General features: G+C 41.8%; 1 protein-coding gene across 1 annotated transcript in view; it reads right to left on the bottom strand.

The window, feature by feature from the left end:
• Nucleotides 1–14,035, bottom strand: part of ADAMTS2 (ADAM metallopeptidase with thrombospondin type 1 motif 2) — a 189,297-nt gene that overhangs the window by 110,748 nt on the left and 64,514 nt on the right. Inside the window, exon 3 of the mRNA XM_074155475.1 lies at nucleotides 8,787–8,946. Coding sequence (XP_074011576.1) covers nucleotides 8,787–8,946 — 160 coding nt within the window. The remainder of the gene's footprint in view (nucleotides 1–8,786; nucleotides 8,947–14,035) is intronic.

The raw sequence follows: 14,035 nt of genomic DNA, 5'->3' as shown, positions 1-14,035 counted from the left end.
ACATGCTTGGTTTACAGTAGCCACCATTAATTAAATCAAGGCAGAGAAAGATCAAGTGATTTCTTTCTCATTCTTCAGCTGCATCTCACACAGCTATAAAGGCAGCGACCCTTCCCGTGCCTCTTCTGCAAGCCCAAGATACCAGCAGCGCACAGCATTGCTTCGGTGGCCGGCCACCGAGGAGCAGATTTCACACAGCTGAGAACAGTCAGAACCATCTGGAATACATTTTTAATCCTTGGACCACTTCACAAGGCCTCACATGTGGCTCTTCTGTTGCAAGAAATGACAGAAATTTAGATGTTTGAGGGATATCCATCTCCCTTGCAACTCTGGGCTTGCCCATTGCTTTCAGTTGATGATGCCTGGAGCTTTTAGCCTGATCAAACCACTTTATCATCATTATCATGGACAGCAGACAAAATTTATGCCACGTTTAGTCAGAAAATATTTTAAACAGAAGATGTTTATCGGCATTTTCTACTAGAGCTTATTTTAGTGACGCATACCAGATGCTATTTTGCGTATTGTTATTAAACACAGAGTTTGAATCCCATGGTACAAAACAGCAAACACTACATGCTACCCATATTTTTGAATTCGCAGTTCCAGAATCCATTTCCTAAACAGAGACAGGGGTTGCAGAACACTTTCAGTTCGTCGGGACAGAATATTAAGGTCTTTCTGTGAAACAAGTTTCTCCCCCTTTGAGCCTGGCAGAGACACCAGAACCCGCTGGATCGTTGCCATCCTCCGTCTTTCTCAGCAGGTTGGACAACATGAACACAGCTTGTAAATAAACAAACCCCAATAGGACGACACTTCGGGGGAAAACTCACCAGTAGATGTGAAACTGCAGAAAGCGTGTGGGTGTGCACATGCATTTTCATAAGCAGAAACTCCTCGCACGCCTGTGGGCGGCTGCACACACTCACACATGCAAGCGCTCGCACAGGCTCCGAAGGCAAGGGCTGGCTTAGGAACCGCTGCTCCGCTGAACTCTGCTCTCACACTGGGCTCTTACCAGCAAGAAACAGCATCAGCTTTCAGGAAAAACAAGGTTTATGTTACTCTTGTCCAAAAGGCAAATATTTTGCTCTCTCTTTCCTCCCAGGAGACCGAGAGGCTAAATTCATTAAGGATTGTGAGATCAATGGATATTATAAGGAAGAATAAAAAACCAACCTTAATGAAATCTGTTGCAAAGTGTTTTGTCTCTATAAACGTGTCTATAAACAAACAAGTGTTGACTAAATGTAAATATAAACAAACAAGTGATTAATCAAGCTTAGTTTCACACACCCCTAGTGCTGAATTAATTGATAGAAAAATGTGAAAAATAAAACGAGCACTTTCCCCATGCTTTCATCAGCGCTTCTCACAAAAATTTTGCAGGAGTAATTGTATGGTAACTGGAAACTGTTGTTTTATAGACTAGTATCAGCTTTATTGTCATTTTGTTGGGTAATATTCAACTCCAGCTGTAAGCTGTTCACAGCAATCATTTAGAAGAGCTTTATCACAGTGTTTGAATTTAACAGAGAGGCTAAAACGAACTCTTCAGTTCAGAATTAAATTATTTTTACCTTCACTAATGATGCAAGCAAATCAGTGATATTTAAGCAAGCACAAAAAAATCAAGTTGTTCACCTTTAATTCCTGCATATATGAATGGAAGTAACTTGCTGCAGTAACTTGCCTCATAACCAAAACAGGAACCCACGAACCCACCTCCATTCAGAGTAAAATCCACTTAGCCTAAGGTACGTATCTGAATCCCACTGAAATCAATTTGACTTAAATACCTGCTTAAAGTTAAGCATGCACTTAAGTGTTCCTTCAAAGTCTATGTGGATCTCAAACTACGTAATGAGAAAGGTGGGGACAAGTACAGAAACTGAGCTTCTTAACATAAATTTACTATGTTCCTGTACTCCACATCCAGCGAGAGTTTATTAAGGAAGGATCACAGTTTTGTGGAGCAGGTGGGAGAGGGAGATGACAGCTCAGGGCCAGGAATCCAGCACAGAGCCTGCCCGTGGAGCAACTCTTGGCTCCAGCCTCCCCCGGCTCCATTGTGCTCTGCATCGCTCCCTGCCGTCCCACCAATTTTACTTATCTCCAAGAGGATTTCTGTTCCTGGCAAAACAAAACGGTGCTTCAGCGATTACAGCATTTGATGTCATGAAGAAATAATGATGAAAAAGTATTTGATGCATGTTCAACCGTCCAAAAGTGTTATTTAGCATCTGGGAAAAGACGACGTTTATTTAAAAGCAAAAAATCCTTTGAAGTTGCAATACACTTTCCGAAGTACTCAAAAATTCAAAAAAGCCCACTGTAAAAGTAGCCCACACAGCTTTCCTGTGGTCCTGGTACGCGTGCGCATCACCATGCAACTTTAGTTACAGGAGCACTTCCCTTCCCCCTGCCTCCTGAAAAAACACAGCAAAATTACTAGCATTCAAAAAAAAAAGTTCTATTATCTTCATTATAATTTTACTTCCAGGCAAAAGAAAACCGACTGTCCCAGAAGCATGGGACAGGTTGACTTTTTTATCCGAGACCATTTGGTGGCCCAGCTAAGGCCACCCGCTGGGCAGATCTATGGTAGAAAATTCCATCAACTCTAGAAAAACAAGGCTATTCCTTGTATTTCACACCAAGCATATGCAAGAGCATTGTTCATTAGCATTCACCTAATCATCCCAGATGATTTATTGCACTGTTATAAAAATAGAAACCTTTAGATTTATCCTAAAGTTTCATATTAAAATGGCTGTAAGAGTCTTATTTGCCTGTGCTAGCGAAGAACTGCTTCACCAGCTGCACCTACAGCCGGGAAGGGTGACATCCAATGGCCAAACACCACTCTCTGGAGACTTGTTTTTTCATGAGTGCATAACCTTGCTTCTTATTAAAAATGTTGAATCACAACTGAATTCTCAATCTTTTTCTTCCCAGAAAAGCCGCATGAATCTGCAATGTGAAATTCAGAAAAAAGCCAAGACAGGAGAAAGACAGATGTATTTATCATGCACAGATGATGTAGGAAGGAGACAAAAAATATTGTCATCAGTACCTTACTGACTGCAAAATAAGGGAACAGTAATTAATCAGCAGGAGTACAGGCTGAGAGGAAATATTGATTGAATTGGGAGAAACTTCAGTTTCCTCAAGGAACTGTTCCCCTGCAAAGGTAACCAGGAAAGTTTCTGTAAATTAGAATGGCAACCAGCCAGCCTGCAGCCAATCTGAGCGCCTTTTCAAGCAATCCAGAAAAATATACACCAGATGCACATTGGTTTCTAAAAAGTAATTTAAATACATTAGTAAATCAATGGCATCGACAGTTTGATGGGATATGACGGAGGAGTCTTCCTCTGAAATACCATCTTTAAAACCTGCAAAGCTCTGGCAACCGAGTTGTTACAACTTTATCATATTTTTAACTTTTTCGTCTTTTCCAACAACTTCTAGTGTTTGATGATTTCAGCTTAAATCAACATGGGTTTCTCTCCTGCTGAATTGGTCCCCAAGCCCTTGGGACTCCCGAACATCCATCAGTGTGAAGAGGAGGAAAGGCTTTTGTCTTTCTGCACCATGGAGGGGCAGGAGATGCCAGTAACAGGACTAAGGAGCAGCTCTGCTCTGACCAGGTTTGGGTATCCAGAAAGGAGCTGGTTGCCTTTATCGAGTAGAAGCAGCAACTTATTTCAGTCCTTTTACCTGACTGGGATGTGTTTATGGCCAGGTGATGTCAGCCAATCTCAACGTAAAAAACAAAAAAAAAGGAAACAGTAATAGACATTAGAAAAACATAAAGGACATTTTTCATCCCAAAAAGTACATCACAGGGTGACACAAAATGATCGCATCTTTCAGCACCAAGCCACCACCCCTCTAAAGGTCTGACCACAAGCAAACCCACATATTGCCCTTGGGAAGGGGTCATGAGTCTCCAGCAGAGGCTGTGAGTCTATCCGTCCCGTCACCACAGAGTATATTCGTAGAATCATAGAATTGTCTAGGTTGGAAGGGACCTTTAAGATCACCTAGTCCAACCATCAACCTATGATGGGACTTGTGTCAGACTGGGTCTGGCCATTTCAAGGGATTTAATTAGCAGTTAAAGAAACAACAATCTGCCCAGTTTCAGCACATTTGGAGAGGTACCTTGCTGTCTTCCCTGGTAATAAACTGTTCTTGGCTAAAGCCATCTTTCATCTGCCCAGTAAATAAAACTGTTGACTAAAGTTGAGTTTCTGTTTCTCATCAGTCAAGCAATAAAATAAAGCTCAGAGCAGCGTATTTGGACAATGATTTTGAGAGAGAAGGCAAACCTTAAGGAAGTTTTAGTATAATCATTTCCTCTCAGTTGATCAACATAACAGACGCAGTAATTTAGCTGGGGAAATGCGATATAAAGCTTACAAGCCTGATAATCTGATTGTCTTTAGAGACAAAAATCAAGCTGGTTTTCCAGACCCCACCATACCCATTTATTAAATTCTTCCCATCTCTTCACCTAACATCTAAAGAACATTTAAGCAAAAATCCATCAGTTTCAAGGAAAAAACCAACCTCCTCTAGCTTGTCTATTTAATTCTAGTTCTATCGTGTAGGAAGTTTTACTGCTGTCAAGCAATATTTCTCATCTTTTTAAGGAGGAATTCAACTGGAAATATTAAAATATTTTCAATATGCTGCTTATTTTTATCTAGAGGAAGATAAATTATTATATGCATGCAAGTAGTAAAAGCGGTTGCCAGAAAAAATAGGATTTATTCCCACCATACCTGCAATACATCAACCACTGCATGAAAATATTTCTTTCCAGAACAATTAGCCTAATTTGCAGTGAGCTCACACAGACTTTCACTCTGCTGCAGATTATTACTTACCTAAATTATGATGTTTACCTTTTTCCAGTGCGTTAACAAATAGTATTGTTTGAGAGGGGAAAAACAGGTAGAAATACCCTTTACTCTGTGATTCTCGCAAACACCATATGATCCTACACCAGTCAAAACACAATTATTCAGGCTGCCAAAGTAAGTATTTACTTTTCCCAATATTCTGATAGTGTTTTACGTAAATGCAAAAGCAAACCTGGTATGGTCTGAAATCAGACTCCAGCTCTGCCACTCGTTTCATGCCCATCTTCTCCCAGCACATTCCACTACATAAAACCCAGCACATCAGCAGAGCCTTCATAAAAGAAGATGCACACCTTGATCTCTCCAGGGCTTAGGAGGTTGTGGGTTTTGTTTGTTCATAGTTTTTAAACAGATGGAATAAAATCTCAATTTCCATTACTATAATATAAAAGATAGATAATAGCATATGGAAAACGCTAGAAAACCCCTGCTGACAGGTCCACCTCACCGTACCTCTTAGCAAAATCTGGAATTTACTTCCACAGTTGGGAAAACACTTTTTTTTTTTCCTTTATGAATGAATCCACCCTCACAACCAGTCGATGGATCTTCCATTAGTCCTAGGTGTTGTTTTGGGTAAGATCAGCTGCCCATCAGCTTCAGAGACCTCTCTCCTACTGTCCTGCAGCTCCATGTTGTAGCTCTCTTCATGGGCAGCCATGGGGACATGCACGTTGACTTGGGGTACTGAGATCTCCAACAAGCCACCATCCAGAATAGCTACATTTAGGAGACTAGGTCCCTATATAGATTAATTACCAGGATAACTAAAGCTAGAGAAAGTTTTCCCTCAAAGTCTCAAATAAATGACTAGAGACCACCTGCTCAGGCAGCACATTGGGAATGAAGAGCTCCTTGGTTCTGTGTGGAGGAGGCATAAAGAGCCCTCCGTAGCACCACACAGCCCCATGCCCTGCACCACAAAAGGTACCCTGTGCCCTGTTGGCATCTTCTGCTCCACAGACCCAGCCCCACTTCTGCAAGTGGAAGCCTGAAGAGATTTCCCTAAGAGCAGCATCCTAACAGACCCACCAGCTGTGAAGTAAATCCCAAAGCTCTTGCACTATGCAAGGTCCCAGCACAAGCCCCAAATCCTTGAAATGACAACTCACCCACCCAACCCCAAGTTCTTGGAGATTTCAATTCCTTCACCTCCTGTTCCACTGGGGAGAGAACAGCTTGTTCTATTTCTTGTGAAAAGAGTGCCAAAGATAGGAATATTTATAAGGAATTCATATCTATCTATCCAAACCCAAACATTCAAAAATCATGACTCACAATCCCCTCCCAAATCCTGGGATTAAATTAACATATCATGGGATTTTGAAAGATGTTTTCTTAAAAATTATGGAATACTATATACTTTGCGTTACTCGTTATTTAGGATATTTACACAGTCAGAAACTACAAATTTTTTATCAACAGTTAAAATAGGCAGAAGCTCACCTGGAGAAAAAAAACACCACACATCATCACATATTCATAAGATTCCTGGAGGCTGGACCTTTAAAAATAGTCCAAGTGTTACCATTCATCACATGTAAATTTATGGGACTTGGCAACAATGCAGTTGTCTCCAGGGATGGTGGAAGAGAGGGAGTGCTCTTGGTTAACCTCCTTTTTTTGTTTTGTTTTAAATAGATACAGCATGCTGAAAGTGTCCTAAGTATTTCCTAAATAAGCCCATTGATTAATTTAGAGCACTATGGAAACATGCAGCACAGAGCTTATCAACGCCCAGTCACTAAATATTTTGACGTTTGTTAACCAAAACTAGATGCATTCTGGAAAAAGACAAACTGGAAAACAAAATCACAATTTTTGAAAGCTTGTCCTTTCCACGCCTGTCGCCTAGAGCAAATCAGAAGTGGGAAGCCAGGTTTAATAAAAAGTAGATGAGAACAGACCAGTTTTGTAGTGGCCGTTGCTAGAGGCAAAGAGAATTTCATGGGGAAAAAAACCCTGTATAGTATATTGGGGTTTTTTCCAAAATAAAAACTAATCTTTAATCAATTTTACAAATCAAAAGATGGTGGATGGAAGGGAAGATTACTAATCTTAGCATTTTTTTCCAGACACAGTCAGCGCCATGTCTCAGCCTGGCCTGCAAGAGTTCAGCCTCCCTTTTGCTTTTTAATCCCCCAGCGCTGGCTGACGGCTGTTATTACTCTGTGCCTTTGTACCAGAGCCTGCAAACTTCAGTCCTTACCCGGGCACACAGCACAGGTGAGGTGACAGAGGCAGATGTTTGGTGGCATCCCACACCACACGTAGCTTTGCTGCCGGTCACGACAGGCAACCCACGAGCAGCTCCGCCGTCACTCCAGGAGAAGCCCCGCAGCACGACGCTGCGTTTCAGAGCGGTGGTTTCAGATACCGCTGTCAGAGCCTTCCTCTAGCAGGTACCACATGCCAATAACTGGAGCTGATCTACAATTTATGCTTTTCTGTGTACCAGACTCCTACTCCTGAGGAATATTTACCATCCAAAAACAAAAATACTGCCATAAGGTGTGAATAAAATCAAGTCTCTTTTGTTTAAGAAGCAGCACAGTGACTGGCTGATATTTTCCAACACTGCAATAATTTTATAAACATCTACTAACAGAGCAACTTCCATCCTGTGATGCTGGGATTGTGGCACTTGGACTCCTGTGTCCCCCAGCTCTGCTCCAGAACAAGCACAAGGGCAACCAGAAAAGCCCAACACAGCACTGCATCAGTCACAAAATTCATGGGTTGTTTTGATGGCCAAAGTGGAAAAAGAAGTTAGTTGAACGCTGTTGCTTGCTTCCTTTTTTCTCCCCATTCCAACATGAACATTGAGAAATTTGTATTATTCACTTGGTTCTAATTTCAGTGCCCCATCTCTGTGACTATCTGTTCCTCCCAGTGGTTTCTGGGCATCATTATATGCAGGAGCGATGGCAGTTTTTACAACAGGTACCATATTCTTTGTCTTTTGAAAATGATTAAGGGAGCATAGTAGAGGGATAAGGATCATTGCAAAGATTTCTACAAAGGACAAATCTAACACACTATTTTATACTTACATTTTACTGCAAAAAGATAATACTAGGGCATGCATTGCAAATAATTCTGCAGTTCGGTACACACATTTGGAACAAAAATGTAGCAATTTTGTTGTTTCCACTCAAACGACCCAGTTAATCTCAGTGTTAACATCAGCTGTCAAAACATCCACTTACCAGATTTGCATCCCTTATTTATTCAGCAAAAAAGGGGCAACATCCAAGCAGTTACCAGAGAAAGAAAATACTACATTGAACTACATTCTTGTTATTCCAGAACTGTCTATCACATACTTAGTAGGTGAAATTCCATACTTGGAAACACAAATAAATTAAGAAAGTTTGTGTTTGTATCTGAAGATATCATTCTTTCCCTGTTGGAATTAAATCCAGCCCAGCGAAGACACCGTGAGTGAGAAGCCTGTGCACCGTGTCAGCTTTGGTGTCCTTGGAGCAGCCTTCCAACATGGCCTTTACAACGCCAGCGCTGGTACCTGTCCCCGCTCATCCATCCACCGTCCCTGCTCCGACGCGGGGACACAAAGGGACACAGGACTTTATGCTGGCTGTCTCCGGGGCCAAGCAAACTCTTTCAAGCGTACACGCAGTTCCACCATCCTGGAGATAGTTTTGGCTGCTGCAATGCTTGCTTACCCCAGGTAAAGTGTTCAACTCCTTCCTTACCTTTTCATCCACAGAGGGAGAAGAACACATTTCCATTTTCAAGGATAAAAAAGCCAGAGAGCACATCACATTGGCTACATGCCTTCAGCTACACTTTATACATCAGCTGACGTGAACATCTCTGCCTTACCTTTATACAGGGTATCCGCGCTCTCAGTAGGAAGCTGCTTCTTGGCAGCTGCTCTGCGATAAACCACGTGCGTTCTGCCTCCTCCCTCCTCCTCCTCCTGGGCCCCTTTCTCCAGAGGTTCAATGAAGAACTCGTCCTTGTCTGTGCGAATCATGCCAGCCTGCAGCGACAGGGCAGAGATCGAACATCTTGCGTTACTGCACATACAGCAGACGTTGTGAGTAAACAGTTACAATATGCTTAAGCACACTTTAGTGCTCTCCAGAGAGCAATTAGGATGCAGAGAGGAAACCAGGTGAATTCTTTATTAGGACAAAACAAAGCTTCATTTCCCCAACTTGACAAGAAAGGACAAAAGGTACAACCCTGAACCAAAAGGACTTCTCCTCAAACCACACAAGCAAAGTACAGGTCTAAAAATCTGTCTAGGAAATACACTCTCCATTAGAAACCAGCTACAATGAAAGTTACTATGACCTTAGCTATCTGCCAGCCCTAGACCACTCCAGTGTTTACTATCACTGCTAAATAAAGGATCAGTTCAGTGCCATAAGCTGGTCCCAATGTGCAGTTCAACAGTCAAAAAATGGGGAATCATCCTCCTTCCTGTTCAGAAGCAAGATGGAAAAGTACTACGTCCTACATGCAGGCAACACAGCTTTGTTATTATTTTCCCCTTGACACAAAGGGTTTCACTGACAAAGTGCTCTTCCAAGAATTAGCCACGACTGGTTTAGAAAAGGTGTCAGTAGTGCATTGCTAAGAGATAAGAACTTATTCAGACTGGACCAGACACCCTGGTATGAAAAAGAGAGACATCTGCAGTTCTACAGAGCACCTCAAAGGAACATCCTCCAAGCAATTCCCACTGTGTTCAGGGGAAACCCTCATAAAGGTTGAAAACTTTAAAAGAAAATGTCTTTTCATCATCTTCATGCAGGTGAAACAACTTGGGCACCTGGATTGCCTGCACTGGTCTCCTCTTGCAGTCCTGCCCTACTGCAGAAGGTCACAGCAGCCAGTATCTGGCTTGCAGAGATGGTTGGCTTGAATCAGATTTTCTGCATATGTTTGCACATCTGTGTTTGAGAACTTAAACTAATGAATTCTTAGCTTGTAAACAGAAAGTCTTACTATTAAAGTGAAAGAAATTCTTTAGATTATTACTGAGAGAAGCCCCAGATCTCACCTTCAGAAGCTCCTTCATCACACTCTTCTCACTCTGCCCACTGATGACCCTGGAGCCACTGGACTTTCAGACTGGTCACAGAACATTTTGACACCCTGACACACTTCATCTTGCTCTCTGAGCTTCTGGGAGCCTAAATCCTCTGCTGGGTGAAGCCCTGCCTGAAGTTTCCAGGAGAACCAGTTTGTCTCCTTTGAACCCAGTATCCTCACTTCAAACAAGTATCATCTAAACACTCTTATCATATCCCAGCGCCAACGTTCTCATACAACACATATTTTTCTTCTACAGCAGCAAACTATATTCCTATTGCTATAAATACAGTATGTTCTTTGGTTCCCTCCTTGGAAAAATGTCAGGTTCATTTGTCATGTCTTAACTCACATTAGGCAAGATTTCCAGTCCCAGATTTCATATATATAATGTATACAAAAACAGATTGAAGAGGAAGGATTAAAGAAGCAAAATTACATCGAAGCAATTTAAACTGATGCCATCCTGCCTGTATAGAGGAAACTGAATTTGAAATCCTGTCCTGTTTCTTCTTATCTAATTTAGATTCTACATCAGACACAAAAAAAGGTGAGACAGGCTCAGCAGCTCAAGGAAGCTAAGACAACCAAGGAAATAAGTGCTGAACCCAGAGAGACAGCAACTGATCTTTCATTGTAAAAAGGAATACATGAAAAATTCAGAATTGACGTAATACTCCATTTAATGTATATTTTAATTGTATACACACCCCTTTCTTCTGGATATTAAATATTATATCCAGAAATTGTAAAGTCTTTTTATGAGGAATGCACAACTAAAGATCAAGAAGGAACAAGGATTTGCATGCTCAACTGCACAGAACAGGATGCACACGCCATACATACACCCAGGAGAAATACACACAGAGCTTGACTGTCACGTGAAAAAAATGTGATTTTGCTTTTTGCAAGTAAGCTAAATGGTGGCACACATGTTCATATCTATTTCTAGATTTATTAAACCTACTGTTAACTAAGCAGCTAATGCCAGATCTTAGTTTAAAACACAGACCATACTCCAGGATCCTGGGAAAAACACTGCTGTACACTGGACGCAGGAGGGAGTACTGATGGGAGTTTGGAGGAAATTAGATCTTCTAAGAAAATTAAGAGGTAGGCAACATCTACAATCAGCAGTTGAACTGATTAGACAGCAAAACAACTTCTACAGGTGAACTTTAGCTTCCAGGGCATGGTGGCCTTTTGGAAAACATCTGTTCAGAGTGAAGACTCCCCCCCGAGAAGGTGAAGGCAACACCCCGGGGGACAGTGTAAGACCAAACTGAGGAGGTATTTGAGTGCTGGTTCCCAGGACATAAAACCAGTGGTCAAACGCTGACATTTCCTGCAGGTCCTTGAGCCTGGTGCTGGCCCTTTTGCAGGCAGAGGGATTCATGGGGCACTGAATATTGCCCAATAGCAGGGCATCCATCAGGGGCTTTTATTTCACACTCTGCTTCTCTGACAGACACGACCGCACTCTGTATACCCTGATGGCAGTATCCTCCCTAATCCTCTTGGAGGAATTTAACCTTAAAACATGGATGAACATTTCTTTTTTTCATTTTAATCTTGGACTAAAATAACTTGGTCTCTTACACTGGAATTTCTCTTTTTCTTTAGTCTTGAGAAACACATCAATTATTTTTGGTCAGAAGTATTAGGAATGAATTAGTGTGTGTCTGAATAGTAAAAGAATTATATATTTTTATATATTGTATACCCTACCCAGTCTTTGAATTAGCCAACATATTCTCATGAAATAAAATAAGGCCGTTAAAGACTTTAAGAAGAAAATTCATTTAGACTGCAAGCCAGAGTTCTACAGCAATCCACAGTTCAAGCCATCTGCCTAATAATACACCCATAGTTATAAATGATTCATTAAGAAATACGTGGGGCTCCTGAATGTCTCCACCACACATTTCCTTGCTGCTTTGAGCCAGGCATTTAACCTCTTTACTTCCATTTCTCCACCTCTGAACCAGCAGAACAACAGCCTTGCAGGATAATTACAAGGGCTGATTTGTTATTTTTTTGCCAAGTTCTTGGAACATGAAAAGCTCAAGATGAATTGCCTAATGCGTTTTTTTTCTGATAATACTCAGAACACCCTCAAAAAGCCACCATGAAAGTGAGATTGCTTTTAGACATCAACTGAACACCAGTGTTGAGCACAGCCAAACAAAGACCGCTCCGGCAGCACGGGTTTGCCTGTGCCCTTCACCCATCAGTCCTGTTCTCATCCACGGATGCCAGCACCCTTGTCCGAGCTTGGCATGCCACAACAACTGTCGGACAACCACCAAGTTTATAAGGACAACAGAGAGCATTAAGTTGCTGCAATTTCCCGGAGAATGCCTTTGGATGACTAAAATAGAAATACCATATTGTTTGAACAAATTTGTGCCTTTCCTTCAACAAAGCTTAGACTAGAAGGACTTCAGACAATTCTTGGGTCATCCTCTGGACATTTACTTCAGAGGACGTGAAAGCAGAATTAAGGCTTTCAATTATCAGTTTTCTCAAGTTCTGAACAGAGGAACAGTAGTTGCTTTTGGCTCGCAACAGTATTTTTTTAGCCTATACTGCTTACGGCCCATCCTGGGACTGCCAGATGTCTAGGAGTTACAGATGAGCAGTGACGCCCCTGCACCACCATCCTGCAGTCACACATGTGCTGTTGCAACTCAGAACTAGATGTGGGACCAAGTATCTGCTGTGGAAAGGACTTCCAGTTCTAGAAAAAATGCTGAGCTGTTACCTCTTCCCCTCCTCTTCTGGGACTTTTAATTTGAAACTAAAGTGAATACGGGGAATATTGCTAAATAACGATGGCAGCAGCAACCCTGTCCTGTGACTAATAAAAATATAAATTAATTGAAAAAGTGTTTGCCTTTGGAATGCACCAAACTGTAGCAAAGAGTCTACAATATCCCACTATTTCCCAACGCGGGACATCCCCAGGCCTTCCTTGCAAGGGTTTTCAGATCCCAGCTGCAAATTACTCAAGTCAAGCACTGCTTAGCACTCATTAATATGCATTAAAGAATAGAGCAGAAGACACTTAATCAAAAGGAAACTGCAGTTCAGAGAATCAAAACCTCTACTAAGGTTAGCAAGGCAGTTATTTAGAAGCGAAAGCAACACAGGAAAAAATTCACAAGGAAGGCAGAGAGCAACTGGCCTGTCTAATGAAGACAAGAATTACATCGATACACCACAAATGAGTCCATTGCAATACACAAGGCTGGGGGTTAGAGCGCCACTAATCTCTTTTGGAGGTATCAGGGCTCCTGTGCATTCCTGAAGACCTGCTTCCAAAGCTTGCAAGGACCACAGGATCTACAGATACCGGCAATGGTGGTGGCCACATGGACCCTTCTCTATCACTCAAGCTTTACAAGGCAAGTCCAGGCTGCCATCAGGTCACCATCTCCACTTGGGGCTTTCCGCCCAAGGCAGTTACACTAGTCCCATCCCACAATGGAGACCTCCTCTCTAGCCCAGGAGACCTGCCAATAGAGCTCAGCTGAAAAGCTGGTCTCTTCTCCAGTCTCCTCAACATCCCCAACTCTTCTTGTATTTCTAAAGGCATTCTTTAAAAGCCTAATTTGACAGAAAAACTGCCTGACATATTTAGATCTACAGAAACCTCCAGGTTTTAGAGCATTAGCTCCTGTGGATAATTAAATGTCTCGCTGGCTCTGCACTTGGTGAGCGACTTAATTGTCTCCTCATTCCCATTCCCATCACAGCTCCCTGTTCTAGGCTGTAATGAAGTAACCCATCTTGCTGCTGCTTCAGGACTCCAGAGCCTCAGCCCATCCTGTAACTGCAAGTTTAATTAATGTTCATTTTCTTCCTCATTAGTACAGCTTTACAAAGTTTTTCATTGCCATAGAAAGGCAGATTTACTTCCCAGTCTCCAAGCACATGATACAGAAAGGAAGCTAAAATTAAACGTGAACAAACCTGAAATTAATAGTAAAAAGAAAAAATCTGTCTTAATTAAATCAGTAAACTAC

Source organism: Numenius arquata, chromosome 11 (genome assembly GCF_964106895.1).
Source record: "Numenius arquata chromosome 11, bNumArq3.hap1.1, whole genome shotgun sequence".
Lineage (NCBI taxonomy): Eukaryota > Metazoa > Chordata > Aves > Charadriiformes > Scolopacidae > Numenius > Numenius arquata.
The sequence above is the reverse complement of the archived record's forward strand: the minus strand, read 5'-3'. Positions and strand labels throughout refer to the sequence as shown.